Raw genomic sequence first — 25,672 nt, 5'->3', positions numbered from 1 at the left:
TGAGGGATGCAGGGCAGGAGCACAGCACCATGCCCTCCCTTCAACAGGGACAGGGAGGGCCTGGGGGACTGCACTCCACGGTAAATAAACCCTCTCAGGGGTCTCTGTCTCTCTGTGCCACTGGCCCAGAGCTTGGGGGCTGCTCAGGTGTCTGGGGGTGTCTCCACCATGTCCACTGGGGAATTGGAAAAGCCCAGCAGGGTGAGCCTGGAGCTGTCACCCTGGAGAGCAGGCACTCCCAACACTAATCCAGACTGATCAGCAGCAGATAAGGTGTCAGCTCGAATGATACCCAGCTCAGCAGCATAAAACAAACTTTCAAGCAATTACTAAAATATAAAGCCAATTCTGCCCGCATAATCTGACAGTGTGCTGATGGTACATCATGGTAAGGGAAATCCCACCTGGAGCAGCAGGATGAACCCCACATGGAGCCATATTCTGGTGCATGTACCTCAAACTGCGCGTTCCCTCTGCCCACAAACGTGTTGTGTTTCCCTGTCTGCCTCTGCTCATTCCAAGAGACAGCACAGCTCTGCCAGCTGCTGAATCACAGCACCCTTGGGCTCCTGTGACAACATCTCTCCTCACAGAGAAAGGCAAGGCACAATCCTTCCCAAGAATATTTCTGGGTTTCACATTCTCTGAGCCTCAGAGGAAGGAAAAACAATTCTTGTCTCGCTTGCTGTGCCTGTGCTGTGCCACAGTCGAGGGCAATGTGGAGATTGTTTCCCACAGTGATGGAGTTTGGTTCCTTGGCTGTCAGGGCCAGGGGGGTGTGTGTGTGTCGGGACTGTGGGCTGGCAGCCACGAGGTTCAGAGCAGTTGGAGTTGAGCTGAGTGCTTGGCAGATTCAGTGTAGATGCAATGTAGCACGGCGTGATATAATATAGAATACTATAGTGTAATGAAGTAATTAATTAGCCTTCTGATAGGATGGAGTCAGGTGCATCATTCTTTCCCCCTCGTCGGGGGTGAAAATATCCACTGCAGGTTGCCCTGCCCCTGCAGCCACACAGCGTGTTTGAATCAGCTCTCCAGGCAATTAAGTCTGGGTTAATTAATGAGCAGAGTCTCACAGTCCAGCGAGAGGGGGCAGGTGACCCCGGTGCATGCCCCAAAGCTGCCACCAGAGGTTTGGGGGGAAATCAGGCCAAAGAAGCCCCCGACGCTGTGTGTGTGTAAGAATGCCCACACCTGTACGTGCAGGTGGGCACTGGTGTGTGCACACACCTGTCTGTGTGTCATGCACGGGGGTGTCACAGCACCATGGATCTATCGGGCTGTACAAGAACTCTGACACCACGGATCCCCACCCTGTCCCCAGCCCAGAGCTCCAAGTGCCACCTCCAGGTGACACCTGCAGGGCTGGGCACTGCAAACCCCCCTGGGCAGTGCCAAGGCAGTTGCTGAGCCCCCTTTCCATGGGGAAATTCCTGCTGTGCCCACCCTGAGCCTGCCCTGGCCCGGCCTGGGGCCGTTCCCTCTCTCCTGTCCCTGTCCCCTGGAGCCGTGCAGGGCCACAGGGGCCCCCCGAGCCCCCTTTTCCTGCGCAGAGGTGTCCCCATGTCCCCGGCAGGGCTGTCCGCACGCACCGAGCGGCCCGGCCGGAGGCGGGTCCGGGGCGGGGCGGCCCCGGAGCGGCGGGCGGGCGGTTCCGGCGGCTCGGGGCGGTTCCGGCGGCTCGGGGCGGTTCCGGTGTGCCGGGGCTGTCCCGGCGGTGGCGGCACGGTGGCGGGCGCGGTGGCAGCGGCCATGGCCATGTCGGTGTTCGTGACGCGGCGGATCCCGGCCGAGGGGCTGCGGGTGCTGTCCCAGGCCAGCGGGTGAGCGCGGGGCGCGGCGAGTCCCGCTGCGGCGGCTGCGCCGGCGACTCTCGGTGGCGGTGCCGCCGCGGCCCGGTGCCGCTCCCGCTGCTGGATGTGACGGGCCCGGCGCCGGTGCCGGTGTGTGACGGTGCGGTGCCGCGGGCGCCACGTGCAGCAGTGGGACTCGGAGGAGCCGGTGCCGGTCCCGGTGCCGGTCCCGGTGCCGGTCCCGGTGTGTGACGGTGCGGTGCCGCGGGCGCCACGTGCAGCAGTGGGACTCGGAGGAGCCGGTGCCGGTATGTGACGGTGCCGCTCCTCGTGCCGGTGCCGGTCCCGGTGCCGGTACCGGTGCCGGTCCCGGTGCCGGTCCCTGTGCCGGTGTGTGACGGTGCCGGTCCCGGTGCTGGTCCCGGTGCCGGTCCCGGTGCCGGTGTGTGACGGTGCGGTGCCGCAGCTGCCGCGTGCAGCAGTGGGACTCGGAGGAGCCGGTGCCGGTCCCGGTCCCGGTCCCGGTGTGTGACGGTGCGGTGCCGCAGGTGCCGCGTGCAGCAGTGGGACTCGGAGGGCCGGTCCCGGTGCCGGTCCCGGTGCCGGTCCCGGTCCCGGTGTCTGACGGTGCGGTGCCGCAGGTGCCGCGTGCAGCAGTGGGACTCAGAGGAGCCGGTGCCGCGGGCCGAGCTGCTGGCGGGCGTGGCGGGGAAGAGCGGGCTGCTCTGCCTGCTCACGGACCGCATCGACCGCGAGGTGCTGGACGCGGCCGGTACGTGCGGACCCCGCTCCCCCCGCCTGCCCCGGGCCCGGGACAGCCGCGGCAGCGCCCGTCGTGTCTTACAGGGCCCGGCCTGAAGGTCATCAGCACGATGTCCGTGGGCTTTGACCACCTGGCCCTGGACGAGATCAAGAAGCGGTAACGCTGCCCCTCTCCTGCCCTGCTCCAGCCCTCCCCTGCTCTGACCCCGCCGTTCGTTCCCTCCCCCGGTCTGCACCCCCTGCCCTGTGCCCAGTTCGGGACCCCTTCCCCGGCACACCCACATCCCGCAGTGGGCTCCCGAGGCGGCTGGGGTCAGCCACCTGCACCCCTCTCCTGGCCGGGGTCACCCCAGCCACGCCAGGGCTGCGGGAGCCTTTGGGCGCTGCTGTGCCGAGCAAGGACTGCCTGGGGACGGGGGTGTCCGGAGGGCTGAGAGCCCCGGGGCTGGGCCGGGCACAGTGCTGGCTCCCGGGCTGGCAGGGGAGCCCCCAGAGCCCGCTCTGGCTGGCAGGGGGATCCGCGTGGGCTACACCCCGGACGTGCTGACCGACGCCACCGCCGAGCTGTCCGTGGCGCTGCTGCTGTCCGCCTGCCGCCGGCTGCCCGAGGCTGCCGAGCAGGTCCGGAGGTGAGTGAGAGCCCGCCGAGGCTGCCCGGGCTGGGCAGGGGGCTGCAGAGGTTCGTGCAGCTCACTCCGAGCGCCTGGGCAGGGTTCTGACCGGTCCGTGACCCTGCTCCTGTCCTGCTCTCCCTGCCAGTGGCGGCTGGACCACCTGGAAGCCCCTGTGGATGTGCGGGTATGGCCTGTCTGACAGCACCGTGGGCATCATCGGGCTGGGCAGGATAGGTAAGGCAGCTCAGAGAGCAGATCCCCGTCCGCAGCAGTGGCAGGCTGGGCTTGGAGCCTCACCTTCAGCCTGGGCTACTGGAGGTGCCCCTGCCGGAACTGGGAGAGTTGGAATGAGATGGTCTTGGCAGACTTTTCCAGCCCAGACTGTTCTGAGTCTCTGTGACTCAGCCGAGGTGGTGGCCTGCTGCTCCCCTGTTTAAACCCTGTGAGCACTGAGGGCAGCCTGCAGAGCCTCCCCAGCTGCTCCACTGGCTCTCCAGCCTCAGCCTTAAAGCCTCAGGTGTTCCGTGCTTCCACCAGCCCCAGCCCCTGCAGCAACCTCGGCCTCCTCCTGTCCTCAGTTACACAAATGCAGTGGCAAAGTCCAGAGGACACTGTGGAGCTGTGGACTTTGCAGCAGGCAGCCCTCCCTGTCCTTGCTCCCCGGGCAGCCCCGGGCTCGGTGTCCATGGGCCCTTTCCAGAGCAGAACATCCCTGTGCCCTCCCCGCAGCCAGGCAGGGTGACCCCCCTGCAGCCCTGCAGAGGCTCTGGGTGCTGTGCAGCCACGGCAGCCCAGCCCCTGTCCTTGTCCTTGTCCCTCCCTCCCAGGACAGGCGGTTGCCCGGCGCCTGAAGCCCTTTGGGGTCAGGAAGTTTCTGTACACCGGCAGCGGCCCCAAGCCCGAGAGCGCGGCAGAATTTGGGGCTGAGTTTGGTAAGGACAGCCCCGGGGCAGGGTCGGGCACCAGCCAGGGAGCAGCAGGGCTGGCACAGCGCTGGTCACCTGCAGGGTGGGAGCTGGGGGTCGAGGGGCTCCTGGGGGTACCCAGGGTGAGGGGCTGCCACGTCCCAGCTGTGCCCCACGGGGCTGACAGGGGACCCTGCCTCCTCTGAGCCAGGTGAGGGGTGGGCTCACAGGGGTTCACCAGAGCACTGTGGGAACTGCACTGGTCCTGCTGCTGTTCCCCTGCCCCGTGTCCCTGCATTGGGGATTTTCTGTCAGCTCCATTCCCACAGGGAAGCTGGACACAGAGAACAGGAGCAAAATGTGACAGCTGCTCCTGGGAGGAGGGGGCTGCGGTGGGCTGTCCCCACGGGCTGGGTTCCAGGGGTCCTGCTGGGGGGAGCAGGGTGTCCTGCAGCTGGCCCTGGGCAGGGCTGAGGGCAGGGCTGGCTGCAGTGGGGTGTTTCCCTGTTCCTGCCCAGTCCCGCTCACCAGGCTGGCCGAGGAGTCGGACTTCGTGGTGGTCACTTGTGCCCTGAGCCCAGCTACCCAGGGCATGTGCAACAAGGACTTCTTTGGCAGGATGAAGAAGACTTCTGTGTTTGTCAACACCAGCAGGTACTGGCAGCCCAGACTCGCGCCTGGAGAAGGCAGACCTGGCCCTTCCACAGGCCTGAGAGGGTGGGGGGATCTGCTGGGCTCTGAGTCCAGACAGCAGTGCAGCCTTCATGGCTGCAGCCGCTGGGAGCATTTGCCAAGGCCCCTTGGGAGTGAGCCAAGGCAAGATAAATAATTCAGGAGCACCCAGCTCTTCCCCCAGCGTGGGCAGCTGGAGCAGGGGCAGCTCACTGCTGGGATGCTCAGGCACACCCAGAGAGGGTCTGAGCTCTGCTCAGGCAGTCCTGGGGACCCTGCCTCTGTGCCCCTGGAGCCTCAGCAGTGAGCCAGGCTGTCACCCTGCCCTGGCAGGGGGGCTGTGGTGAACCAGGAGGATCTGTACGAGGCGCTGGCCCAGGGCCAGATCGCGGCCGCTGGGCTGGACGTGACCACGCCGGAGCCGCTGCCCACTGACCACCCGCTGCTGTCCCTCAAGAACTGCGGTGAGTGCGGGGCTGCAGAGCCTCCTCCAGAGCTGCTGCCTCCACGGGGACAGGTGTGACAGGGACCCCTGGGCACCACCCCTGGGGCAGTGGGCAGCGGAGCGCAGGACAGGCAGGTCAGGTGTGTTCAGTGCGCTGCTGTGCAGTGCAGGGAGCTGCTGGGGGGTAAAAACCCATCAGCGTGATACCAAACAAGTGTGGGAACTGTTTTAATGTTCCAGAAAGCCATTGAGATAGCCTTTGTGATGGCTCTTCATTCAATGTGTGACATTGGTGCAGGATCTGGCATCAGCAGGGGCACGAAACAGAAACCAGTTCCCAGCTCAGGCCCTGCCCAGCTGGGGTGCTCTGTGCGCTCCTGGGCACAAACCGTGGTGGAAAATTCCCCACTGGCTGAAAGGGGGCTGCTGGGTTTGTCTGGGGGAGTCCTGGTCCCGGGAGTGCTGCTGGGGACATGGGCAGCCTGTTACCTGGGTGCTTGAGACCCTGGGAGGGTGGGACATGGGATGTGGGACATGGGGTGTGGGGCATGGGGCGTGGGACATGGGGTGTGGGATGTGGGACATGGGGCATGGGGTGTGGGACGTGGCGGGGGAGACGTGGGGCGTGGGATGTGGGGCGTGGGGCATGGGATGTGGGGCATGGGGCGTGGGGTGTGGGACATGGCGGGGGAGACGTGGGATGTGGGACATGGGGCGTGGGACATGGGACGTGGGGCATGGGATGTGGGGCATGGGGCGTGGGGTGTGGGACATGGCGGGGGAGACGTGGGACGTGGGATGTGGGACATGGGGCGTGGGACATGGGACGTGGGGCGGGGGATGTGGGACATGGGACGTGAGACATGGGACATGGGGCGTGGGGCATGGGGTGTGGGACATGGGGCATGGTGGGGGAGATGTGGGGCGTGGGATGTGGGGCATGGGGCATGGGGTGTGGGATGTGGGACGTGAGACATGGGACGTGAGACGTGGGACATGGGACATGGGGCGTGGGACATGGGACATGGGGCGTGGGACATGGGGCATGGGGTGTGGGACATGGTGGGGGAGACGTGGGGCATGGGATGTGGGACATGGGGCATGGGACATGGGACGTGGGGCATGGGGTGTGGGACATAGGGCATGGGACATGGGGTGTGGGACATGGGGCATGGGGTGTGGGGCGTGGGATGTGGGACATGGGGGGGAGACATGGGGTGTGAGGCTCGGAGCATGGGATGTGGGGTGTGCTATATGGGGCGTGGGGCATGGGGCAGGTGCAGGCCAGGACTGAGACCTGTCTTCTCTGGGGGAGGATGATGCAGCTGAGGAAGGATGGCTAGGAAGGAGCTTGCTTGGCCAGCGTCTCACAGGATGTCCTCCCTCTGTGGGGAGAGGGTTTCTGGAGCAGGAAGAGTATGTTCCAAAAAGAAACCATAGGAACATCCATGAAAATTTGGAACTGCCCATGAGTGTCTCTTTCTGAAGTGCAAACCTATAGCTGTTTTACCTTTTAGCTAAACTCATTTTTAATTGGTTTGCATTATTTCTCGAAGTAGACAGTGTGAGGAGTGTTAAGAGCTGAGACTTCCTGGAAATATTTGCAGTACTTTGAGATTTGAGAGCTCTGAAACAAGACCATAATTCCTGCACGCGTATTTAATGAGTACATTACTTAGAGCAGGAACATGACACGTTTATCGCTGCCCGAATACCCCCGCCCGGACGCCGTGCCTGGCGGGGCGGGGGGCGGTGGGGGTGACCCGTGTCCCGCTGTCCCTGCAGTGGTCCTGCCGCACATCGGGAGCGCCACCTACGCCACGCGGAGCACCATGGCCGTGCTGGCGGCCCGGAACCTGCTGGCCGGGCTGCGCGGCGAGCCCATGCCCCACGAGCTGAGCCTCTGACGGCGGCGGCACCGGGGCACGCCAGCCCGAGCCCTCCCGTGCCCGGTCATTAAAGAGCGGCAGCCGAGGCAGTGTGGTGCTGTGTCACTTGAGGGCAGGGAGCGCGGTGGGGCTGGGCTGGCGCTGCGTGCGGAGTGCTCGCCGTGCCGGAGGTGCTGCCAGGGAGCTGCTGCAGCGCATCCAGCCTCAAAACCTGGCTCCTGGGCACGGGGAGAGGCAGGAGTGCCTTCCCTGGGCTTGTGGCCAGGAAGGGAGGAGAGGGAACAGCTCTGTCCATGCAGGCTGCTGCTGCCACGGGAGCTGCTGCCAGCCCACGCACCCAGTGCTGCTGTGCAGTCAGTGGCACTGCATAATCCTGCGCTTGAGGGGTCTAAAGAAAAGCACAGACCAGGCTTGTGCAGCTCCCCAGGAGCCTCCAGCTCTGCCTCTGTATCCATAACCAATCCCGGGCACAGATCCAGAGTGGGTGGCAGCTGGAATTCACTGGGAGGTTCTGGTACGCCTTTGTAGGTCCTGGCTGCAGCTGCCCTCGTGGTTCTCAGATGTGCAGTGACTTTTGTCGGTGCAGAAGAGAGCCTGAGTGGGGCCTGAGTCTCCAGCTGCCAGGAGGGCCTGATGGGCACATCTCGAGGGCTTTGGGGATCCATGTGTCCTGCAGCCACTGTCCCATAATCAGGGCTGGAACCTGAGCCCACCTCTCTGTGCCATTGATCACAGATTGATGGTTGGGCTGGAAGGGACGTTATGGATCATCTCATTCCTGCCATGGGCAGGGACACCTTCCCTGTCCCAGACTGGTGCAGGCCCTGTCCAGCCTGGCCTTGGACACTTCTGGGGTGTGGACAGCCCCAGCTTGGACGAGCCTGGGGTCCAGCTGGCCTGTCCTGCAGCATGGGGGTGGATCTGCCCTGGGATGGGCACTGGCCTTGCCATGGCCCCTCAGCATCGGTGACCATGTGGCAGAGGGGAGAGCCCTGTCACAGCTCAGTCACAGCCATGCAGTGTGACCCACCCCAGCACCCCACAGGTGTCCCCAGTGTGATCTCTGGCCTCTGTCACCAGTCCCAAACCAGCTCCGAGTGCTCCCAGCCCTCACGCCGGGGAACATGCTGAAGGGCACACCTGGGCTCAGGTTCCTTTTCAGCGGTGGCTCTCCATCAGCCCTCCTGCTCCTCCTCCTCCTCCCAGTCCCACCACAGCCCTCGGTGCTGTGCAGGCCCACGAGGAGGACACAGCAGCCCCTGTGGTGTGCCCAGCTGGACCCTGTGGGGTGCCAGTGGCTGACCCGCCCCACCGGGATGGGTTTGTACATGTTCTCCCAGTGCTGCGCCCCAGGACAAGCCCCACTGCCCCCTGTGCCCCCAGCAGTCAGGGGACCAGAGCTGTTGGGGCCAGCAGCACGAGGGGAGGGGACGAGGAGCGTGCGGTGGGCAGGAGGGGCGAGCAGCAGGCAGCAGCACAGCCCTGGTGTGGGGAGGGAGCCTGAGCTCAGCACGCAGCCTGCAGCCAGAGCTGGGGCTCAGCCAGCACACCCCTGTCCCCTCCTGTCCCAAATCCCTGCTGGGATTTCCCAGAGGCTCAGTGAAGGACTCCGGTAGCAGTAACAGCTGGTGGGAGTTGCCCTGCATCACAGGAGGAATTGTGACAGTTTTGATTCACAGGCATGGCTGGTTGCCTTGTGCTGGCCTGCCAGAAATACTTCTGGAGGTTTGTAAGGTGGACTGAGCAGAAAGCCGGTGGCAGTGCTGGTGGGGAGGAAGGGAGTGTGCTCTGGGCACCCCAGCTGGCTGCAGTGGAAATAAGGACTGCCTCTGCTGTGAACACCGGGCCGTGGGCCAGCGGGGAGCTCCCTGCTCTCCAGCACTCCTCAGCGCTGACTCTCAGGATGCTGCTGGAGCTGCTGGAGCTGCTCTGACACTGAAGGATGGGGACCAAGCATCTGAGAGGTTCCTGGTGAGGACAGGGACCGACCTGGTGTCTGAGCAGGTGTGTCAGACTCCCCAGGTGTGCTAAGAAACAGACACCCAGCTGTAAATCAGCTGCCACGGGGACCTGGAGCACGGGGCTTCAGGTGTCCAACCCAGGACTCCTTCGAGACAAGCACCTCCTGCACCTGAGACATCCTCCCATGATGAGGAGAGCAGCAGTGACTACGGATCATGAATTTCACGGGTGCTGTGTAAATATTACTTCATTAACAAAAGTAATACAAAGAACTCTGTCAGGGACAAAATTATTACCAAGGTGAGATTTTTATGATCCCTTGTGCGGTCACAATTTTTTCTGTACAAGCTGGTGTGGAGAGCACCACGCCAGTGAAGCCAGGCAGACACAACCAGACAAAATGCAGGGTTTATTTCCAGGTGTTTTGGAACAGACAGCCCCACGCCTCCACGCGAGATCCCAGGTGCAAAGCTCAGCTCTGAGCACAGTTCAGCATCAGCTCTCCAGGCTGTGGGGTGGGATCCCTTCACTGGAGCGGGCAGCTCAGGCCACAGGAGTTTGTTCATGCTATCCCCAGGAATTTATTGCTGTGTTCAGGAAGACTCAGAAGGCTTCGAGGCAGCTGCAGGCTCCAGGCCTCACACCAACCGACCGTGGAATTTAAAGCTGCCGCTGCCAAAAACGCTCCTTCAGAAATTCTTCACAAAGAAAGAATACAGAACTGATATTCCACGTTAAAATCTTTATAGAAACACTTCAAGAGTCCAGTCAGGTGTTTATCTGCTCGTATCAGTTCCTAGTCTCCCTGCGCAGGGAGATGCTTTAATCCAAAACATTGCAATAATTCCAAAATGTGGATGTGCTACAGGAAACACAAAATGAAAAAAAAGCCTTGGTTTTGAAATGCAAAACACTAGAAATGCAATGAGGATGAAAGAGTGTTACTTAATAAAGCAACACAAGAAAATATTTAAGTACAAAATACTGCAGTTTATTGATGTTTGGGAGAGTGTTTCTGCAACTCAGTGCTGTTAGTCCCCATTAAGGAAATTATTCAAAACAAAACACAGCATATCCCACTGCTTCAAAAAAGTGTTATTTTAATGCTTAAAAAAAAAAATCAAGAGCCAGAGATATGACCGTTAGTAAACCCTATAACAAAATATTAACATTTTAAAGGAATTAACCCAAGCATCTCCTGTGTTTCTGCGCTCCTCAGATGGTCAAGGTGCAAACGACAGGCTGACAGGGCAGGTGCAGGGAATCCTCTGTCTCACCTGAGCAGAAGGGCATGCTGCAGCCCTGACCCAGCCCCTCTCAGCTGAGCACCATTTACCATCAGCAGAAATGCTCTGCAAGTTTATTTTAAAACTTAACAATGCTGAGCACAGTGCGTGTGCACCTCTGACAAGGAAGAAAGGAGACTGCAGGCAGTGTTAAGGGACGGTGGCACCAAAGAAGAGAAAATTAAAAAGAGACTTACATGATTTATGTAGAAAAAGATAAATTTCTGCTGTGTGTATACAGTGCCATTTTTAAAAAATTAAATTTACATTAGCTTTTTTTCAATGTATGGGGGAAAGTACTTTTATGACACTAGCTTAAGTGGATTTGACAAGGACATTTTACAGAATGTGAGCAGCCAGGAGGGCCAGTGACAGCCTGGGGGTGTCAGCAGCAAGGTGAGGGAGGATTGTCCTGCTCTGCTCTGCTCTGCTCTGCTCTGGGGCAGCCTCACCTCAAGTGCTGGGGCAGTTCTGAGCACCATCATACCAAAGACATGACGCTGTTGGGAGGCTGTCCAGAGGAGGCCACGGGGCTGCTGAGGGCTCTGGAGAGGCAGCTGTACGAGGAGTGGCTGAGGGCACTTGGCCTGCTCAGAGTGGAGGAGAGGACACTGAGGTCAGACCTCACCGGGGCCTTCATCATCCTCCTGAGGAGCAGCAGAAGGGCAGGTACCGAGCTCCTCACTCTCATGACCGGGGACAGGAGGTGAGAAAACAGCTGAAGGTGAACCAGGGGAGGTTTAGGTTGGCTATCAGGAAAGGTTTTTCACCCAGAGGGTGGTCTGGCACTGAACAAGATCCCCAGGGACAGGGTCACAACCCCAAAGCTGCCTGAGGCGAAGAAGTGTCAGGCACAAGATGGGATTGTCCTCTGCAAGGCCAGGAGCTGGACACAGTGATTCTGAGGGCTCCCTTCCAACTGAGCATACTCTGTGATTCTGTGCAATATGGCAAAGGAGAATTGCTCCTGACCTAGCAGCGATTTGCTCCAAGGACAGACCCACAGCTGCGAAGGGAAGTCACTCAGTGCGCAGGGCAGGAAATTAAAGCCTGGAGATAAGAGAAAAAGACAACATGCTCACGCCATAACGGGGACCAGATGGGCCGTGGGCATCGGGGAACAGCGAGATACTGCCTTACGTGGCCAAAAAAGCCATCACAAGTTCCCTCTCCTTCAAAACAACAGACAAAGACAAGCTCTGCTCAAACTTCTGCGTATATAGAATTGTAACATAGGAGATACAAACTGGTTAAAATACTGCTAGGAATAGCACAAGCAAGAGACAGTACTTCACTTACCACTTAATACTCGCTTCTACAGAAAAAAATACCAGCCAAATATCCAGATCTTGCTGTATTAAAGTTATATGTACACCTGGCAGTCCAAAAGTTACTTGTCTGGGATTTAATTTAAGCACCTTGATTACACAGTGTCCTTTACTACAAAACAGCCAAACATACATTCATAATCCTAGAACTATTGTCATAAGTAGCGTATTTTAAAGCATTATGTCAGACAGGTGCAGCCTAAGCCGTCTTTCTCTTTTCAAGGTAAGGGGTCTGCACCACCATCCTCACGTAATGCAGCAACTCATGTTACAGTAATCATTTAAATGCTTTCACTGTTACAAAATGCTTTAGAGAGAAGGAAAAAAAAAAAAGAGAAAAGAAACGAGCAGGTCAGTTTGTTGTTCTCAGACCGTGCTATTTCAGGAGACCCCCGTGCTGTCGCCCCTCTGCCCTGCAAAGGGGCTCGTGGCCGTGGGGTCACATCCCCATCCCCGCCGCGGGGTCTCATCCCCATCCCGCCGCGCGGCTCCCGGCGGCGACACCGCGAGGTAGGTACCGGATATCCCCAAAGGCAGAGCCGAGCCGTGCCGGCACCGTGGCACGCCGGTGTGCGCCGCCCGTCCCCGCCGGCAGCGAGGCTCCTCCGCTCACAGCAAGCTGCTGGGCAGGTTGCTGCTCTGCCACCTGAGGCAGGTGGTCTTAGAGTGTTTGTAGAGGTGGCTGGACTGGCTGAAGCGCTTGCCGCACTTGAGGCAGGCGTAGGGCTTCTCCCCCGTGTGCACGCGGATGTGCTTCTTGCAGTCCGTCAGCGTCAGGAAGGTCTTGCAGCAGATCTTGCAGGCGTACTTGCGCGCGCCCTCCACCACCAGCACGTTGTGCTCCGACAGAGCCTTCTTGCACTTGGACAGCACGTCGGCCGAGGCGCGCGTCAGCTGCGGCGGGCCCGGCTGCGACAGGTGCCCGCTCTCGAAGGACGCGCTCCCGTTCAGCATCAGCTGCGAGCCCGACGAGCTCTCCTGCAGCTGCGAGCCGCGCACGGAGGTCACCACGGGCATCTTGGGGGCAATGCGGCGGTAGCCGGGAAAGCCGCCGGCGCCGCCTCTCACGGAGCCCATCATGGCCCGGGACAGCGAGTGCAAGCCCAGGCCTGAGCGGGGAAAATCCATGCCGAACTGCTCCGCTGCTCGGTAGCCGGAGGTCTGCACGCACGGCAGGCCCATCACATCCTGCATGGGCCTCACAAAGTGGGAGTCCGTGGGCTCGCTGAACGGGTTCTCCACGTGCGAGACGGCGGCAGAGGAGTGGCCACCAGCGGGCCCCGACTCTGGGCTCATCAGGTAAGGCGCGTCGCTGTCCATCCGGCAGTCACTGGTGGTGTTGGGAATGTTGTCGTCGTTGTTTTGGCTGGCGCCAAAGCCACCTCCTCTGCTCTTAGTCAAAAAATTTGAAATGCTGAAAGAAGACTTGTGTTCCAGGTTGTTGGACACCTCCATGATGTGGATGTCTCCCACCCTGTCGGTGCTGGACTGGGGGTCCGAGAAGCTGCGGTCGCTGCTCTCGGGACTCAGCTCTATTTTCTCTGCACTCACCACCCCTCCTTCCACCTCCACGGACTCGCTGCCCTCCGCCTGGGAGGTGACATCGCTCACCTCATCCTGAGGCTCCGGGGAGCTCAGGGGCTCAGACTTCACCACCACCCTCATGTGCTCCTTCTCATTCAGGCTGACCTCTGGATTTTCACACGGAAAGTTGTTCTTCTCAGCGGCAGCCTCCTGGTCGAAGCTGGTTTCCACTTGCGTGGCCTGGGACGCCATGGACATCTGGGAAATGTTTCCCCCGCCATTGTCAGACTGGCTGGGCACTTGAGCATCTTCCTGAGCACCAAAAGGCTGGTCGAACATGATCGTGTTGTCCTCCTGGTTATCGGCCACCGCGTCGGCCTTGGCGTTGTCCACCATCTTCAGCGAGTCGGGCGAGAAGAAGTCCTCGCGCGAGTGCACGACAGGCTGCCCGCTCTCGGCGGCGCCGTCGGTGCCGGGCTCGTCCAGGGCGGGCCGGGCGCGCTGGCGGGCGCGCTCCTCGGAGGACTGCTTGCGCTTGTGCAGGCGGCGCATGGGGAAGGCGGCGCGCTGCTCCAGCCCGCCGCGCAGCGCCGCGCCCACGGCGCCCGCCGGCTCCTCGGCGCCCTGCGCCGAGCCCAGCGCCGAGCTGACGATGCTGAGACCCAGCTGCTGCAGCATGAAGGAGCGCTGCAGCCGCGCGCTCTGCTCCTGCGCGCGCTCGCTCGGCGGCGACAGCGGCAGCGTCCGCGTCGTCAGGTAGTGCTTGCAGGCCTTGACCACGGAGTTGAGGTGCAGGTGGGAGGCGGCCAGCAGCACGTCCATCACGTTGCTCTCGCCCAGCATCAGCGTGGAGGTGTACATCATGTCGATGAGCGCGGCGAAGGCCTCGGCCGTCACCACCTCGCTGTCCAGCTGGATCATGTTCATGCTCTGGTCGCCCTCGGCCACGGTGAAGAGCGCGCGGAAGTGCGTGCTGCAGGCGGCCAGCACCGAGCGGTGCGCCTTGAAGTGCCGGTTGCCCACCACGATGACGCAGTCGCACAGCTGCCCGTGCAGCCGCTGGTAGTTGAGCTGCTGGAAGACCTGCTCAAAGTGCCCCGGGAAATCCATGATCCTGCAAAACACAAGAGGAGCGCTGTGTGGGCCAGCAGGCCGAGCAGAGCGGGGCAGCAGCCGTGCTGCGAGCAGAGGGAGAGAGCTGGGATTGCCCAGCTGAGCAGAGCGGGGTGCTGCGAGCAGAGGAGAGAGCTGGGACTGCCCAGCTGAGCAGAGCGGGGCAGCAGCCACGCTGCGAGCAGAGGGAGAGAGCTGGATTGCCCAGCTGAGCAGAGCGGGGTGCTGCGAGCAGAGGAGAGAGCTGGGACTGCCCAGCTGAGCAGAGCGGGGCAGCAGCTGTGCCACGAGCAGAGGGAGAGAGCTGGGACTGCCCAGCTGAGCAGAGCAGGGCAGCAGCCACACTGTGAGCAGAGGGAGAGAGCTGGGATTGCCCAGCTGCAGAAGGGAAGGCTGCAGGGTGACCTCAGCACAGCCCTCCAGCTCTGAAGGGGCTACACGAGGGTGGGACCAGACTATTTATGAGAGTCTGCAGGGAAGGAGAGAGGGGAGTGGGTTCAAATTGAAAGACAGTAGTAGAGTATGGGACTGTTCCCTGGCAGGGTGGGCAGGCTCTGGCGCAGGGGGCCCAGCTGGATCCCTGGCAGTGCCCAAGGCCAGGCTGGAAACTGGGGCTTGGAGCAGCCTGGGACAGTGGAAGGTGTCCCTGCCATGGCCGGGAGCGGAACAAGACAAAGTGCCCTCCCAACCCAAACTGTTGTATGATCCTATGGCTGAAGTCCTGGTCAGGCTGCAGTGAACCTGGCACTGAAGACAAAATGTGACAGCGAAAGACAGGCAAACAGTAACTGGCCTGAGTGTACCACCACCACATGGGCCCAGGATCAAAGCCGGAGTCTGGAGGACAAGGAAGAGCAGTGAAAGTCCAGGTTCTGCCACAGAGCTGACCTCAGCACCACGCAGCTGTGCTGGAAATGGGACAGCGTGGGTCACCTCACAGCCAAGAGGAAAACCCTGCCTTGTCAGCCAGCCTGACTGCAGTAACACCCCTCTGCTGCCCCTCTGACACACTGCTCACACAGGGGGTGCCCTCCACAGGAGCACCAGGGCTGCTGGCACAGCACGGCTGCCCCGTGAGACCAGCAGCAGCAGGCAGGGTGGCTCCTTCTCCAACTCTCATTAACAGAACATCAGCCCTGCTCAGTGGATTCATTTCAACACTACCTGGTGAGCCTCGGCAATATCCCAACTTTTCCTCATGAAAAAACTGCAAAGTGTAGGATCTGGTGAGATCTGTGTGCCCAAAGCACAAACACCAAGTTCCTGTGCTCACGTTTATCTTCCCGCAGCTACGCCACAGCATCAATGGGCACAAGACCATAAAGCAGCCAAAAAAAAAGTCACATGGCCAGAATCACACTTTTGAGGAGGGATGAAATGAAAGCCTGCTGATTCAGAAAGTCCATGCTCAAACTTGGACGGTTTGCTGCTTTTTCCTTCCTGCTCAAGCCTGTGTTTGCCGAGCAGCTGCTCGCCCTGCCCGGGACACCCCAGGGATCCCACCGTGTCCTTGGATGGGCTCAGAACAGGGAGGGCGTCACCAGCTATCACCCGGAATACTCAGCGCGGGGAAAACCGAGTACTGTAAAGCCCTTGACAAGTCCGGCCGTTAACTGACGGTGGGTCCCCGGTGTCTCCTGCTGACACCAGGGTGCTCTTCCCAAGACACTGCCGTGCTCTGCCCGCCTTTCCCTTGCGCATCACCTGGAACTGCCAAGGTGTGTGCCCCTCCCGGAGAGCCGCCTGCACCCAGCGCGGCATCAGCACGGGGCCACACGTACCGGGAGACTCCGCTTTGTGCCGTACACGGGACATAAAGGGGGGACCGGAGAGCCCCGGTCCCGCCCGACGCCGGGGTCACCGGTCTCCGCCTCGCTGCCGCCCCCCGCCCCGCTCACCTGCGGTGTCCGTGCGGTAAGGGCCGTGCGAGGCTCGGGCTCGGGCCCGGGCTCGGGCCTGGGACTGGGCCTGGGACTGGCACTGGGCTCGGCCCCGGCCCCGCTCCCGCCGCTCCGGCCCCGCCCACCCCGCCCCGCCGCGCCGACACAGCGCGTCACTTCCGGCCGCTGGCAGCGCGGACCCTGCTCACAGCCAATCGGCCACCTCGTTACTTCCACGCCCCGGCAGAGTCTCACCTGGTCCAATCGGAGCTGAGCTTATTGCCACGCCGAGCGGCAGGGGCGGAAGGGGCCGAGGCCGGGAGCGTGGCTAGGACCGCGCCGCGCGTCCCCGCGTCCCCGCCATGGCCGCCGCCACCTGGCGCTACCGCGGGGACCCCGAGGGCGAGCGGCCGGCGGCGCTTGGTGAGCGGGAGCGGGCCGGGGGCGCGGGGCGGGTGACGGGTCCCCTCGGGGGTCGCGGCCGGCCCCAGATCTCACGGCTTCCTGCCCCGCAGTGCGGTTCGCCAACGGGAGGCTGGAGCGGCCCGAGTCGCTGCGCTTCACCGTGTACCGGAACCGGGACTCGGCGCACCCCCGGAAGAGGCACCGCCGGATCCTGGTGAGGCCCGCGGGGGCGCCGGGACACGGGGCCGCAGAAACATTAGGAGACAGGGATAGTTGTACACACTGAGGCAATAGCCAGATAACGGCTGTGGGGGGCTAAAAGTGATAAATGCTGTTAATTACCCGGTACAGACCGGGAGCGGCGGGAGCGGGGCCTGGCCCCGGCCCAGGGAGCTCCCGGCTGAAATCCCACCGAGCAGCTCCTGCTGCGGGGGCTGTGACCCTGGCTTGCCCTCCCGTTGGGTGAGAAACTCCTGGCTGTGAGGGTGGGCAGGCCCTGGCTGTGGCTGCCCCTGCACCCCTGGCAGTGCCAGGGCCAGGCTGGACACTGGGGCTGGAGCACCTGGGCAGTGGGAGGGGTCCCTGCCGTGGCAGGGCTGGGATGGGTGGGCTGAGCTCAGCCCAGCATGTTGCACAGGGATGTGCTCCAGGTGTCCCTGTGCTCCAGGAATGTCCCTGGTCTGGTGTGGCTGAGGGACACTGCAGGGGGGAGTGGCAGAGCTGGGACACGCTGAGCCTTTGGGAGATACCATCTGGTGATGGAATCCAGTGTGTTCTGCTCTCTCTGGGGAATCTCCTGAGGTGTCTGTCCGGCTCAGGTGCATCCCAAGGGGGTCTCTCAGTCAGGAGGGACCTGAGCCTACAATCAGAGGGTGCTTTCTAATGCTGCTGTTAATCTTTACATCTGCTCCACACAAAGAATAAATGACTTTTCAGCCCAAATCCTTGGGGCAGTTCACTGCAGCAGAGCAGAGAAACCAGCACACTCTCATGATGCACTGAGGTGGCTGGGGCACTCCTGTAGTGCTGGCTCTGGCCTTTCAGCGGGTGAATTCAGGCACTTTTCCATACTGGAGCTTGGATGAATCCCTGGAAACCACACTTTAGGCTGAACTGTTGGGCTGTGCACATTTGCTGTGCTGATCCCTCTGCCTGGCACTGCAGAGCACAGGCACTGGGGGCCCTCAGCCCTTCCCAGGATCTCTCCTGTTTTCCCTCAGCCTTTCCCAGGATCTCTCCTGCTTTCCCTCAGCCTTTCCCAGGATCTCTCCTTCTTTCCCTCAGCCCTTCCCAGGATCTCTCCTGCTTTCCCTCAGCCCTTCCCAGGATCTCTGCTTTCCCTCAGCCCTTCCCAGGAGCTCTCCTGCTTTCCCTCAGCTTTTCCCAAGGATTTTTCCTCCTTTCCCTCAGCCCTTCCCAGGAGCTCTCCTGCTTTCCCTCAGCCCTTCCCAGGAGCTCTCCTCCTTTCCCTCAGCCCTTCCCAGGATCTCTGCTTTCCCTCAGCCTTTCCCAAGGAGCTCTGCTTTCCCTCAGCCCTTCCCAGGAGCTCTCCTCCTTTCCCTCAGCCCTTCCCAGGAGCTCTCCTCCTTTCCCTCAGCCCTTCCCAGGAGCTCTCCTCCTTTCCCCCAGCCCTTCCCAGGAGCTCTCCTCCTTTCCCTCAGCCCTTCCCAGGATCTCTCCTCCTTTCCCAGGTCTCGGAGACAGAGCGGCTCTGCTACGTGGGGCACAACTTTGGCAGTCAGGTCATGAAGTGCAACTCCCTGTGCAGGTATGGGCCAGGAGGAGGAGCACAGGGGCTGCTCGCCCTTAGAGCTCCCTCCCTTTCCCTTTCCCTGTCTCTGGGCTCCCTCCCTGGGGCTCAGGGATTTGGCCAGGAAGCTCTGGCTGTTGATGCACACCTGGTGGGAGCTGTGGTGTGTAAATCAGACTGGTCTGAAAGCGTCTTCTGAGGTCTGGGGTGAGGGTATGGAGTAGTGCAGCAGCAGGATGGAGCTGTGTCACTGGGGATTGGGGTGGAGGAGCTGCCTGTGTCAGCAGCTGGTCAGTGCTGAAGGATCATTGCTGTGGGGCCCTTGCAGCTGAGATGTTCTGCAGTTCTGCACAAGGACCTGGCTTCCTTCCTGCAGAGCCTCTCAGAAATGCCCACCCCAGCCTCTCTTCTGCCTGAGCAGTGACCCAGCAGAGATGGAGCCTCAGGTGGAGCAGTGTCCAGTGTGAGATGCTGCAGCTGAAAAAAGAGCACCAAGGGTTTGTTTCTGCTTGGGTTTGGAGAGATGAGTGCAGTTTAACAAATGTGTTGGTGCAAGAGTTAGTTCAGTTGTTTGTGGGCAGATTTAGGTGCTCCTGCCTGTGAACACTGGTGAGCAGGTGAAGGGGTAGGCTGAAGTGGTGCTTGCCTGCACCTCTGGAGATCCTGAGCTCTGAGAGGAAATTTGGAAATTTGGCTGTTGTTCAAGCTATGGCCATCAAGTCCTGGCATAGCAAAAAAAGGCAAAAGAAAATAGCAGAACTGTGGCACCTACACTTCACCTAATTCAGTTCTTTCAAGACTTCTGCATTTACTCAGAGTATCAAGTCTTTCTTCTTTTTATGTACACATGCCTTGGAGATGACTTGGTTTATCACAGCGCTGTATGTGAAGGCAGGGGAGCTGCTGGGGTGTGAGAAGACCTTGTAATTTAATTATCTCCCCTGCTCTGCCTCTCGCTAATCAACTGCCCCATTCTCCCCAGGTACTTTGTTGGAGTGCTAGACAAGAGTTCTGGGCAGATGGATGTCTACAATGCTGAAATATTCAACATGCAGCCCCTGCTCTCAGGTGGGGGTGCTGGGAGTCACAGCTCCTGGGCTGCTCTGTCCTTCTCCTTCCTGCCTGGTTCCCTTGGCAGGCAGCAAGGACAGTTCCTTCCCTGGCAGAGGGGAGCACAGGCTGGGGGCTAGGGTGGGAGTCACTCACAGGTGTCACTGCTCAAGGGCAGCCTTGTCTGGGTGTGTTCTGCTGAGGGAGGCTTGACACTCATCAGGAATTGGACCCCTGAATAACAAAAAAAAACCAAAACAGGTTTTATCCAGCTGGACTGTTTGCTGTCATTGAACCCAGGATAAGAACCCAAAAGATCACATATTTTGGTAGCTGATTTTTACCCTGTGCAGCAGGACATGGGTTTGGCCATAGTCCATGTATTGCACCCGTGGGCTTTGTAGAAAAAGCCTTTTTTAGTCTAGGTCCTCATGTTTGGTGTGTCCTTTAATTAGCCAGGTCACACGGAGGAGGTCCTGTGCCAAGTCTGTCAGTCACAGGGCTAAAGGCATTCCCCTCCTGGCTGCTTCTGCCCAAGCACAGTGACTTCTGCTCTTTTGTAGATAACGTGATGCCTGACGACACCAAGGATTACCAGACCAAGTCCTACAGGGAGAAGGTAAAGCTGAGAGCTGTGTCATGTTCTGCTGTGACTGTCTGGCTGACAGGGCAGTGCTTGCCTTGGGGCTGGGAGGTTTGTGTCCTGCAGGGCAAACCTGTGCAGCCCAGCATTCTCCCTGTGCCCAGGAGGCAGCACAGGCATTGCCTGCTGGTGTTTGTGGGGTCCCCCGTGGCAGGAAGGAAAGGTGAATCTGACTCCATGTTCTTAGAAGGCTAATGTATTATTCTATTCTATTCTATTCTATTCTATTCTATTCTATTCTATTCTATTCTATTCTATTCTATTCTATACTATTCTATACTATTCTATACTATACTATACTATACTATACTATACTATACTGAGAGGATACTTACAGAAGGCTTAACAGGATACTAATGAAAAACTCATGACTCTCCAGAGTCCAACACAGATGGACTGTGATTGGTCATTAAGTTAAAGCAATTCACCAGAATACAATGAAACAATCACATGTTGGATAAACAGCCTCCAACCACATTCCAAAGCAGCAAAACACGGGAGAAGCAATCAGATAATTATTGGCTTCATTTTCTCTGAGGCTTCTCAGCTTCCCAGGAGAAGAAATCCTGGCGAAGGAACTTCTCAGAAAATATGGCAGTGACATTGCCTGGCTCAGGAGTGTTTTCCTGATCATCCTGGTTTTCCTGGTTATTTTGGGCTGGTCCCCACCCCAGTGCCCTCTTGCCCTCGCAGACCAGCGCATCCTGCGCCTGCGGGTTTTGCCTCGTGAGGGGTTTAAAGCTCTCGTGGAGCCATCTGTGAGGGAGCAGCGGGGTTTGTGTTCCCCGGCGTGCTCAGGGTGTGGCAGAGTGTGTTGTGCCTCCTGCAGATGGATTTGTGCATCGAGGCCTTCGGAACCAGCAAGCAGAAGCGAGCTCTGAGCTCCCGCCGCATGAACGCCGTGGGCAGCGACGTCGTGAGCACGGCTGTGACAAAGGCAGCTGCAAATGTTATAGATGCCAAGGGAGTCACAGGTGAGAGGATTCTGCCTCAGGCTGTAATCAGGACAGCCTGAAGTGCTTTTTGCTGTCTGTCCATGCCAAGTGTGGCAGGAAGAAGAGGGCTTTTCTTTAAGTGATGAGGAAGTAGCTGGTCCAGTGGCTGAGATGGGTACACGTAGAGGAACTGCTTCTTTCTGGTCCTGCTGGACTTGGTTTACTTGAATGAGGGAAGGTCCCTGTGACACCAGTGTCCATCCTGCCTGCTTTGGAAGCTCCTGTGGGGTAGGGGTTCACTGGCATAAAGGCAGTGCCTTTAGCTGGTCTGAGCTCTCTGGTACCTTCTTACCTCAGAGAGTGGTGCAGCCTTGGGACGCGTCACAGCACAGCGTGGTGTCACCATCCCTGGGGGCTTCCATGCTGTGGCAGGAGAGAGCTGGGGCTGCCCTGACTGTGGACATCTGTGCAGGAGGGCAGACAAGATTCCAGAGCAGTTGTGGGATCCTGGGAGTGTCACTGGCACAAACAGGAGAGATGTCTGTTGACTGTGGAGCCCACCACCTTCCATCCCTTTTGTTCCAGGGTGGATATTGACTGTGCTGTCAGAGCTGCTTTGTGCCAGCTGGGTGTCCACTGGCACACAGGTGCCAAAACCGTGCTCTGCCCACATCTTGGTGCCCTCCTTTCCTAGATGTTTCTCTAGTCTAGTGGCCTTTCTAAATGTTTATGACCAGAAGGTTCTTGATAGAAGTTGTAAATGTCTAAAACTCCAGTTGTGACTGAAGTAGTGTTCACGCACTTGAGTAAATTTGCTTCTAAAGGAAGGATTTGGGTTGTGTTGCTGTTCTCTGCGTTTTGGTTATCACGATCCAAGCGGTCCTGTGCCGGTTCTCTTGCCAGCTCTGATGCAGGACCTGGCCCAGGATGATGTGCAGAACATCTCTGCCTTCCTCCCGCCGTGCCACGAGGACGCCGACCGGCCAGAGCACGTGTACAAGTTTGAGGACAGTATCTTTTCTGTGCACTGTGGTTTCAGTCCCCATGAAGCCATCTGATGTGTTGGGGCCAAGCTGTCCCTCACAGGCCAAGAGCTGGGAGCGAGGTAATGCTGCCCTGGGCTTTTGGGGATGCAGGTGCTGTGTCCTGCCCTGTTCCTGTGGAGAGGAGGATGCTCTGCCTCTGGTGGGAGCATTCCATGGGGAGTGTTGGTGAGCTGTGCTTGTGCCACAGCCTGTCAGAGGCTCCATCCCCCTGCCCTGCCCACCTCTCCTCAAGTGAGTGTGACAGAACTGCCCTGCCTGGGAGGGGGAGGCCAGGCTTGTTCTTCTCCTTAAATCCTGCCAGTCCTGTCTCCTGCCGAGTATGAGGCGCTGCGGGTGCCAGCGGCCAGCCTGGCCAGCATCACCAAGGAGGAGATGGCCAAGAGGGCAGAGGAGAGAAGGTGAGGGCACTGCAGGGGCCACGTCCTGGCTGAGGGGCACTGGGGCTGCTGCTGCCAGTGCCACGGCTCGGGGCAGAGGGACGTGGGATCCAGGCCTGGCAGAGCAGCCCCTGCCTCGGAGAATGGGGGGGACACTTGTGTACACTGAACTCCCCTCTCTTTCCTGCAGCCTCTGCTCCTTTGTTTTGGAGGAGCTGAAGTTCCTGCCCGCTGATGAGAAGAGTAGGGACCACAAAGCCCGATGCCTCTGGTTCCTGGACACCCTCATCAAGTTCAGCCAGCAGAAAGTGATCAAGAAGAAGCGTAAGAGAGTTTTCAGCTCATAAACAGGCTTTTGGGAATGTCTTCATCATCCTTTGCTCGCCAGTTGAGTGTGTGGTTCATAGCTCTGCCATAGTAAGGGTCCTGCTTTTGAAGCAGCACCACACAAAACAATTTGGTTAAGATTTTCCAGACTTGCCATCCTCCTTAGAACTTGTGTGTCTTTGTGAGTTCTTGGCAGGGCTGAGGGAGGAGGAAGTGGCAAGTCTGGCTTTAAATATCTTCCTGTGCTGCAGAAGATGCAGGAGTCACCCATAGGACTTGTCTAAGGAGAATGGGGGAATGACCAAACTTGGTGATAGTAGGGGCTTGGTGGTGTTGTCTCAGCTTTAACAGTGTTTTGTGGCAAAAGAATACGTGCATAGGTGTGTGTCCATTTTAGATTGTGTAGAATGGAACTGGGAGACTGCTTTTACTAAGAAAATAAAAGCTGTTGGGATTCTCTCAGGCCTGAAAAATTAAGAGACCTAGAAATGAAGCACTGAGGTTCGTTTTAGGTTTGTTGTGTTCCTGGGGGGAGGCAGTAAGTGCTGGGATTGCTGGGGCTGGACTCTGATCCCAGTGGGCATTCTGCTAAACGTCAGGATGACGCACGTGCTGCTGTGGTGGGTGGGCAGTGCAAGGTAGAGTGTGTGCTCCTCATTCCACTGCAAAGCCCCTTTCTGCCCTAGATCCAATGGGTCCTGAATGCCCACACATCATCAGCAAGAAACTTATGAAGAATTTCACCTCGCTGACCTACAACAATGGCAGGTAGGGGATGGTGCATGGTGCTCTCGAGGCACAGGCATGGCAGAGCTCAGCTTGAGGGAGCACAGACACACCATCAGGAAGCCCCTGAGGCTCCACATCTCACGAGTTCTCCTTCTTGCCACACAGCATCCAGAATTTAATCTCTGCATCCATGAAGGCTAAAATCACTGCATATGTCATTGCCTTGGCTTTGCACATTAACAACTTCCAGACGGATCTCACCGTCCTGCAGAACGACCTGAAGCTCTCAGAGAGCAGGTGAGTCTCCTCTTCCTTCACACTTGCCCGGATCCTCCTGCAGAAGGGCCCTGGGAGAGCTCTGGCATGTCTCTGGACCTGGGGAGGGCTTAAATTTCCCAGGCAATGATAGGCAGTTGTCTGGGTGCAGGACATGCATTTCCCAGGAATCACCTGGCAGCTGCAGCTCTGCTCCAGCTGTGCTCCTTTCCCTGGCCCTGCAGAGTTCATTGGATCAGGCTTTCTGGCCAAAACTTCACTCATTACTGGGTCTTACCAAAGCCCTTGGGCACTGCTAGGTTTTCAAGCTTCTTCATTGGTTTTGATGCCACCACTTATTTTGCCCACAGTTATCCTCTATGCTTTGATCAGAAGTGGTGGATTTACTGTGTTTAAGAGCAATCTGCTGCTGGTTTCCATCCATTTTTCCCTTTTTCTTTCTGGGACTAACCTTTTCCAGGAGTCCCCGTTGGCTTTGGCAGTTGATGCCTGGGTGCTGCCCTGCAGCTGGGAGCACGGGGCCTGTGGGGAGAGCGTGGAGGAGGCAGCAATGCCCTGTCCTCAGGAGGGGTCTGCCTCGCAGCCCTGGTGCTCCAGCTGCTGCCTGCAGGGCATCCCTGTGCACAGAGACAGCTCGGGGCCCTCCTCAGGGCTCCCTGTAGGGTCAGGCACGGGGCTGAGCCCCTGATCCATTTCTCCTGCTCTCCAGGATCCTGGACATCGCCAAGGCCCTGCGGCTCAGGGTGTCCAAGGCCAAGGGGGGGCCAGGGCTGGAGAATGACCAGAACCACAAGCTGGGCACTCTGTCCCTGCCCCTGCCCACGCAGAAGGCACCGGAGGGACAGCGCAAGCGCAAGAAAATGAGCTGAGCAGCCCAGGAGGTCTGGGGGGGACATAGCCCCTCCCTCAGAATGTCATGGGGATGCCTTCATCTGCTGGGTTCTGCTCCAGCATCAGCCCTCAGCCAGCTGAAACCCAGGCTGAGGGTTTCACCTCACAAAATGCTGCTTTTTTTCTATTTATATAGAAAAGGCTATAATAAAATCCTTTTTTTTCTAGTTTGTCTGGGTGGGTGTGAAATGGAGATTGTGCTGAGCACAGGGAACAGTCTGAGGTGGCAGGTTTTGGTTCCTGGCTCTTCCCAGGTTCAAGGTCAGAAGCAGGGAGACAAAGACTGTCACTTACATACACCTTTTTGTTTCACTGGAGTGTAATCCTGTGTTCAAAAACTGTAAAGATGTTCACAGTTTGTGTCACTTTTCCTATCCTGGCTATTTTCCTGGGGGAGGGAGAGTTCTGTGATTTGCAGCTGCTATCACCTTCACGGAGAGCAATGAGTTTGGGCCCACAGCTGTGGCTTCCCAGCCCTTTGAAGAGATCCTTTAGTCTGGTGTTCAGCCTCACGGGAGCTGTTTATTTAGTGAGACTGTAGAGGTTGGGAGGGCTTGTGAGAAACAGGACCACCACCAAACTGGTGTGTGAAACGAGAGTATGGAATGTCAGAGGACATCATCTCTCTGGGATGTTGCTGCTTCAGGCAGTAATTTGGGTTTGCTACGTCCTCTTGCGATTCATGTATCTCCTGACACACCTCCAAGACCTACTTCTCACAGCTGTCATTAGCAGTGACACAAACATCCTGTGTTCTGGGGAGGGGATCTTTGCTGCTGTAGGAGTTGCAGGCTCCAAGTAATCCTTAGGGCTGGTTGAGGCTGGAAGGGCCTTCTGGAGGTCTCTGTGTCCAGTCCCTCCGGGTGCCCAGCTGTGTCCAGGTGACTTTGGAGTGTCTCTGGTTCCAGGAACGCCACAGAGTCACAGTGAAGCAGTTTCCCAACGTTCAGAGGCCGCCTGCTTTGTCCCTGTGTACTCATGGCCTCTGGCCTGTCCCTGGGCACCTTCCCTGCAGGTCTTTATAGCCCTGGACAAGCCCCCCTGGGCCTTCCCTGCTCCAGGCTGAG

At 58.9% G+C, this 25,672-nt stretch overlaps 3 protein-coding genes across 3 annotated transcripts; 2 read left to right on the top strand and 1 right to left on the bottom strand.

Annotated features, from left to right (window-relative positions):
- The first annotated feature begins 1,686 nt into the window (after positions 1-1,686).
- Positions 1,687-7,162, top strand: GRHPR (glyoxylate and hydroxypyruvate reductase). The gene is made up of 9 exons (XM_084224642.1): positions 1,687-1,826; positions 2,438-2,568; positions 2,643-2,715; positions 3,071-3,187; positions 3,318-3,406; positions 4,000-4,104; positions 4,596-4,731; positions 5,083-5,213; positions 6,980-7,162. The coding sequence occupies exons 1-9, from the start codon at positions 1,756-1,758 to the stop codon at positions 7,099-7,101; spliced, it is 975 nt and encodes a 324-aa protein (XP_084080768.1). The 5' UTR covers positions 1,687-1,755; the 3' UTR covers positions 7,102-7,162.
- Positions 7,163-9,455: 2,293 nt separating this feature from the next.
- Positions 9,456-16,282, bottom strand: ZBTB5 (zinc finger and BTB domain containing 5). Its single transcript, XM_084225124.1, has 2 exons — positions 16,195-16,282; positions 9,456-14,297 (listed from the first exon to the last, which is right to left on the bottom strand). Exon 2 carries the CDS (start codon positions 14,291-14,293, stop codon positions 12,269-12,271), a length of 2,025 nt encoding a protein of 674 aa, XP_084081250.1. The 5' UTR covers positions 14,294-14,297; positions 16,195-16,282; the 3' UTR covers positions 9,456-12,268.
- A 193-nt stretch (positions 16,283-16,475) lies between these two features.
- POLR1E (RNA polymerase I subunit E) lies at positions 16,476-25,363 on the top strand. Its single transcript, XM_084224584.1, has 12 exons — positions 16,476-16,599; positions 16,692-16,795; positions 18,273-18,349; positions 19,314-19,399; positions 19,945-20,000; positions 20,854-20,998; positions 21,863-21,970; positions 22,307-22,403; positions 22,573-22,706; positions 23,396-23,477; positions 23,604-23,735; positions 24,424-25,363. The coding sequence occupies exons 1-12, from the start codon at positions 16,539-16,541 to the stop codon at positions 24,581-24,583; spliced, it is 1,242 nt and encodes a 413-aa protein (XP_084080710.1). The 5' UTR covers positions 16,476-16,538; the 3' UTR covers positions 24,584-25,363.
- The last annotated feature ends 309 nt before the right edge of the window (positions 25,364-25,672 follow it).

This window comes from Fringilla coelebs (assembly GCF_963513975.1).
Source record: "Fringilla coelebs genome assembly, chromosome: Z".
Classification (NCBI taxonomy): domain Eukaryota; kingdom Metazoa; phylum Chordata; class Aves; order Passeriformes; family Fringillidae; genus Fringilla; species Fringilla coelebs.
Note: the sequence above shows the minus strand (reverse complement) of the source record. Positions and strands in the feature narration are given on the sequence as shown.

Excerpts from the sequence above, each read along its gene's own strand:
- GRHPR (XM_084224642.1), top strand. The coding sequence starts at position 1,756 with ATGGCCATGTCGGTGTTCGTGACGCGGCGGATCCCGGCCGAGGGGCTG. Across the intron at positions 1,827-2,437 it reads GTGCTGTCCCAGGCCAGCGG|GTGCCGCGTGCAGCAGTGGG; the intron begins GTGAGCGCGGGG and ends GCGGTGCCGCAG. Across the intron at positions 3,407-3,999 it reads CATCGGGCTGGGCAGGATAG|GACAGGCGGTTGCCCGGCGC; the intron begins GTAAGGCAGCTC and ends CCTCCCTCCCAG.
- ZBTB5 (XM_084225124.1), bottom strand. The coding sequence starts at position 14,293 with ATGGATTTCCCGGGGCACTTTGAGCAGGTCTTCCAGCAGCTCAACTAC.
- POLR1E (XM_084224584.1), top strand. The coding sequence starts at position 16,539 with ATGGCCGCCGCCACCTGGCGCTACCGCGGGGACCCCGAGGGCGAGCGG. Across the intron at positions 22,707-23,395 it reads GAAAGTGATCAAGAAGAAGC|ATCCAATGGGTCCTGAATGC; the intron begins GTAAGAGAGTTT and ends TTTCTGCCCTAG. Across the intron at positions 23,478-23,603 it reads CTGACCTACAACAATGGCAG|CATCCAGAATTTAATCTCTG; the intron begins GTAGGGGATGGT and ends CTTGCCACACAG.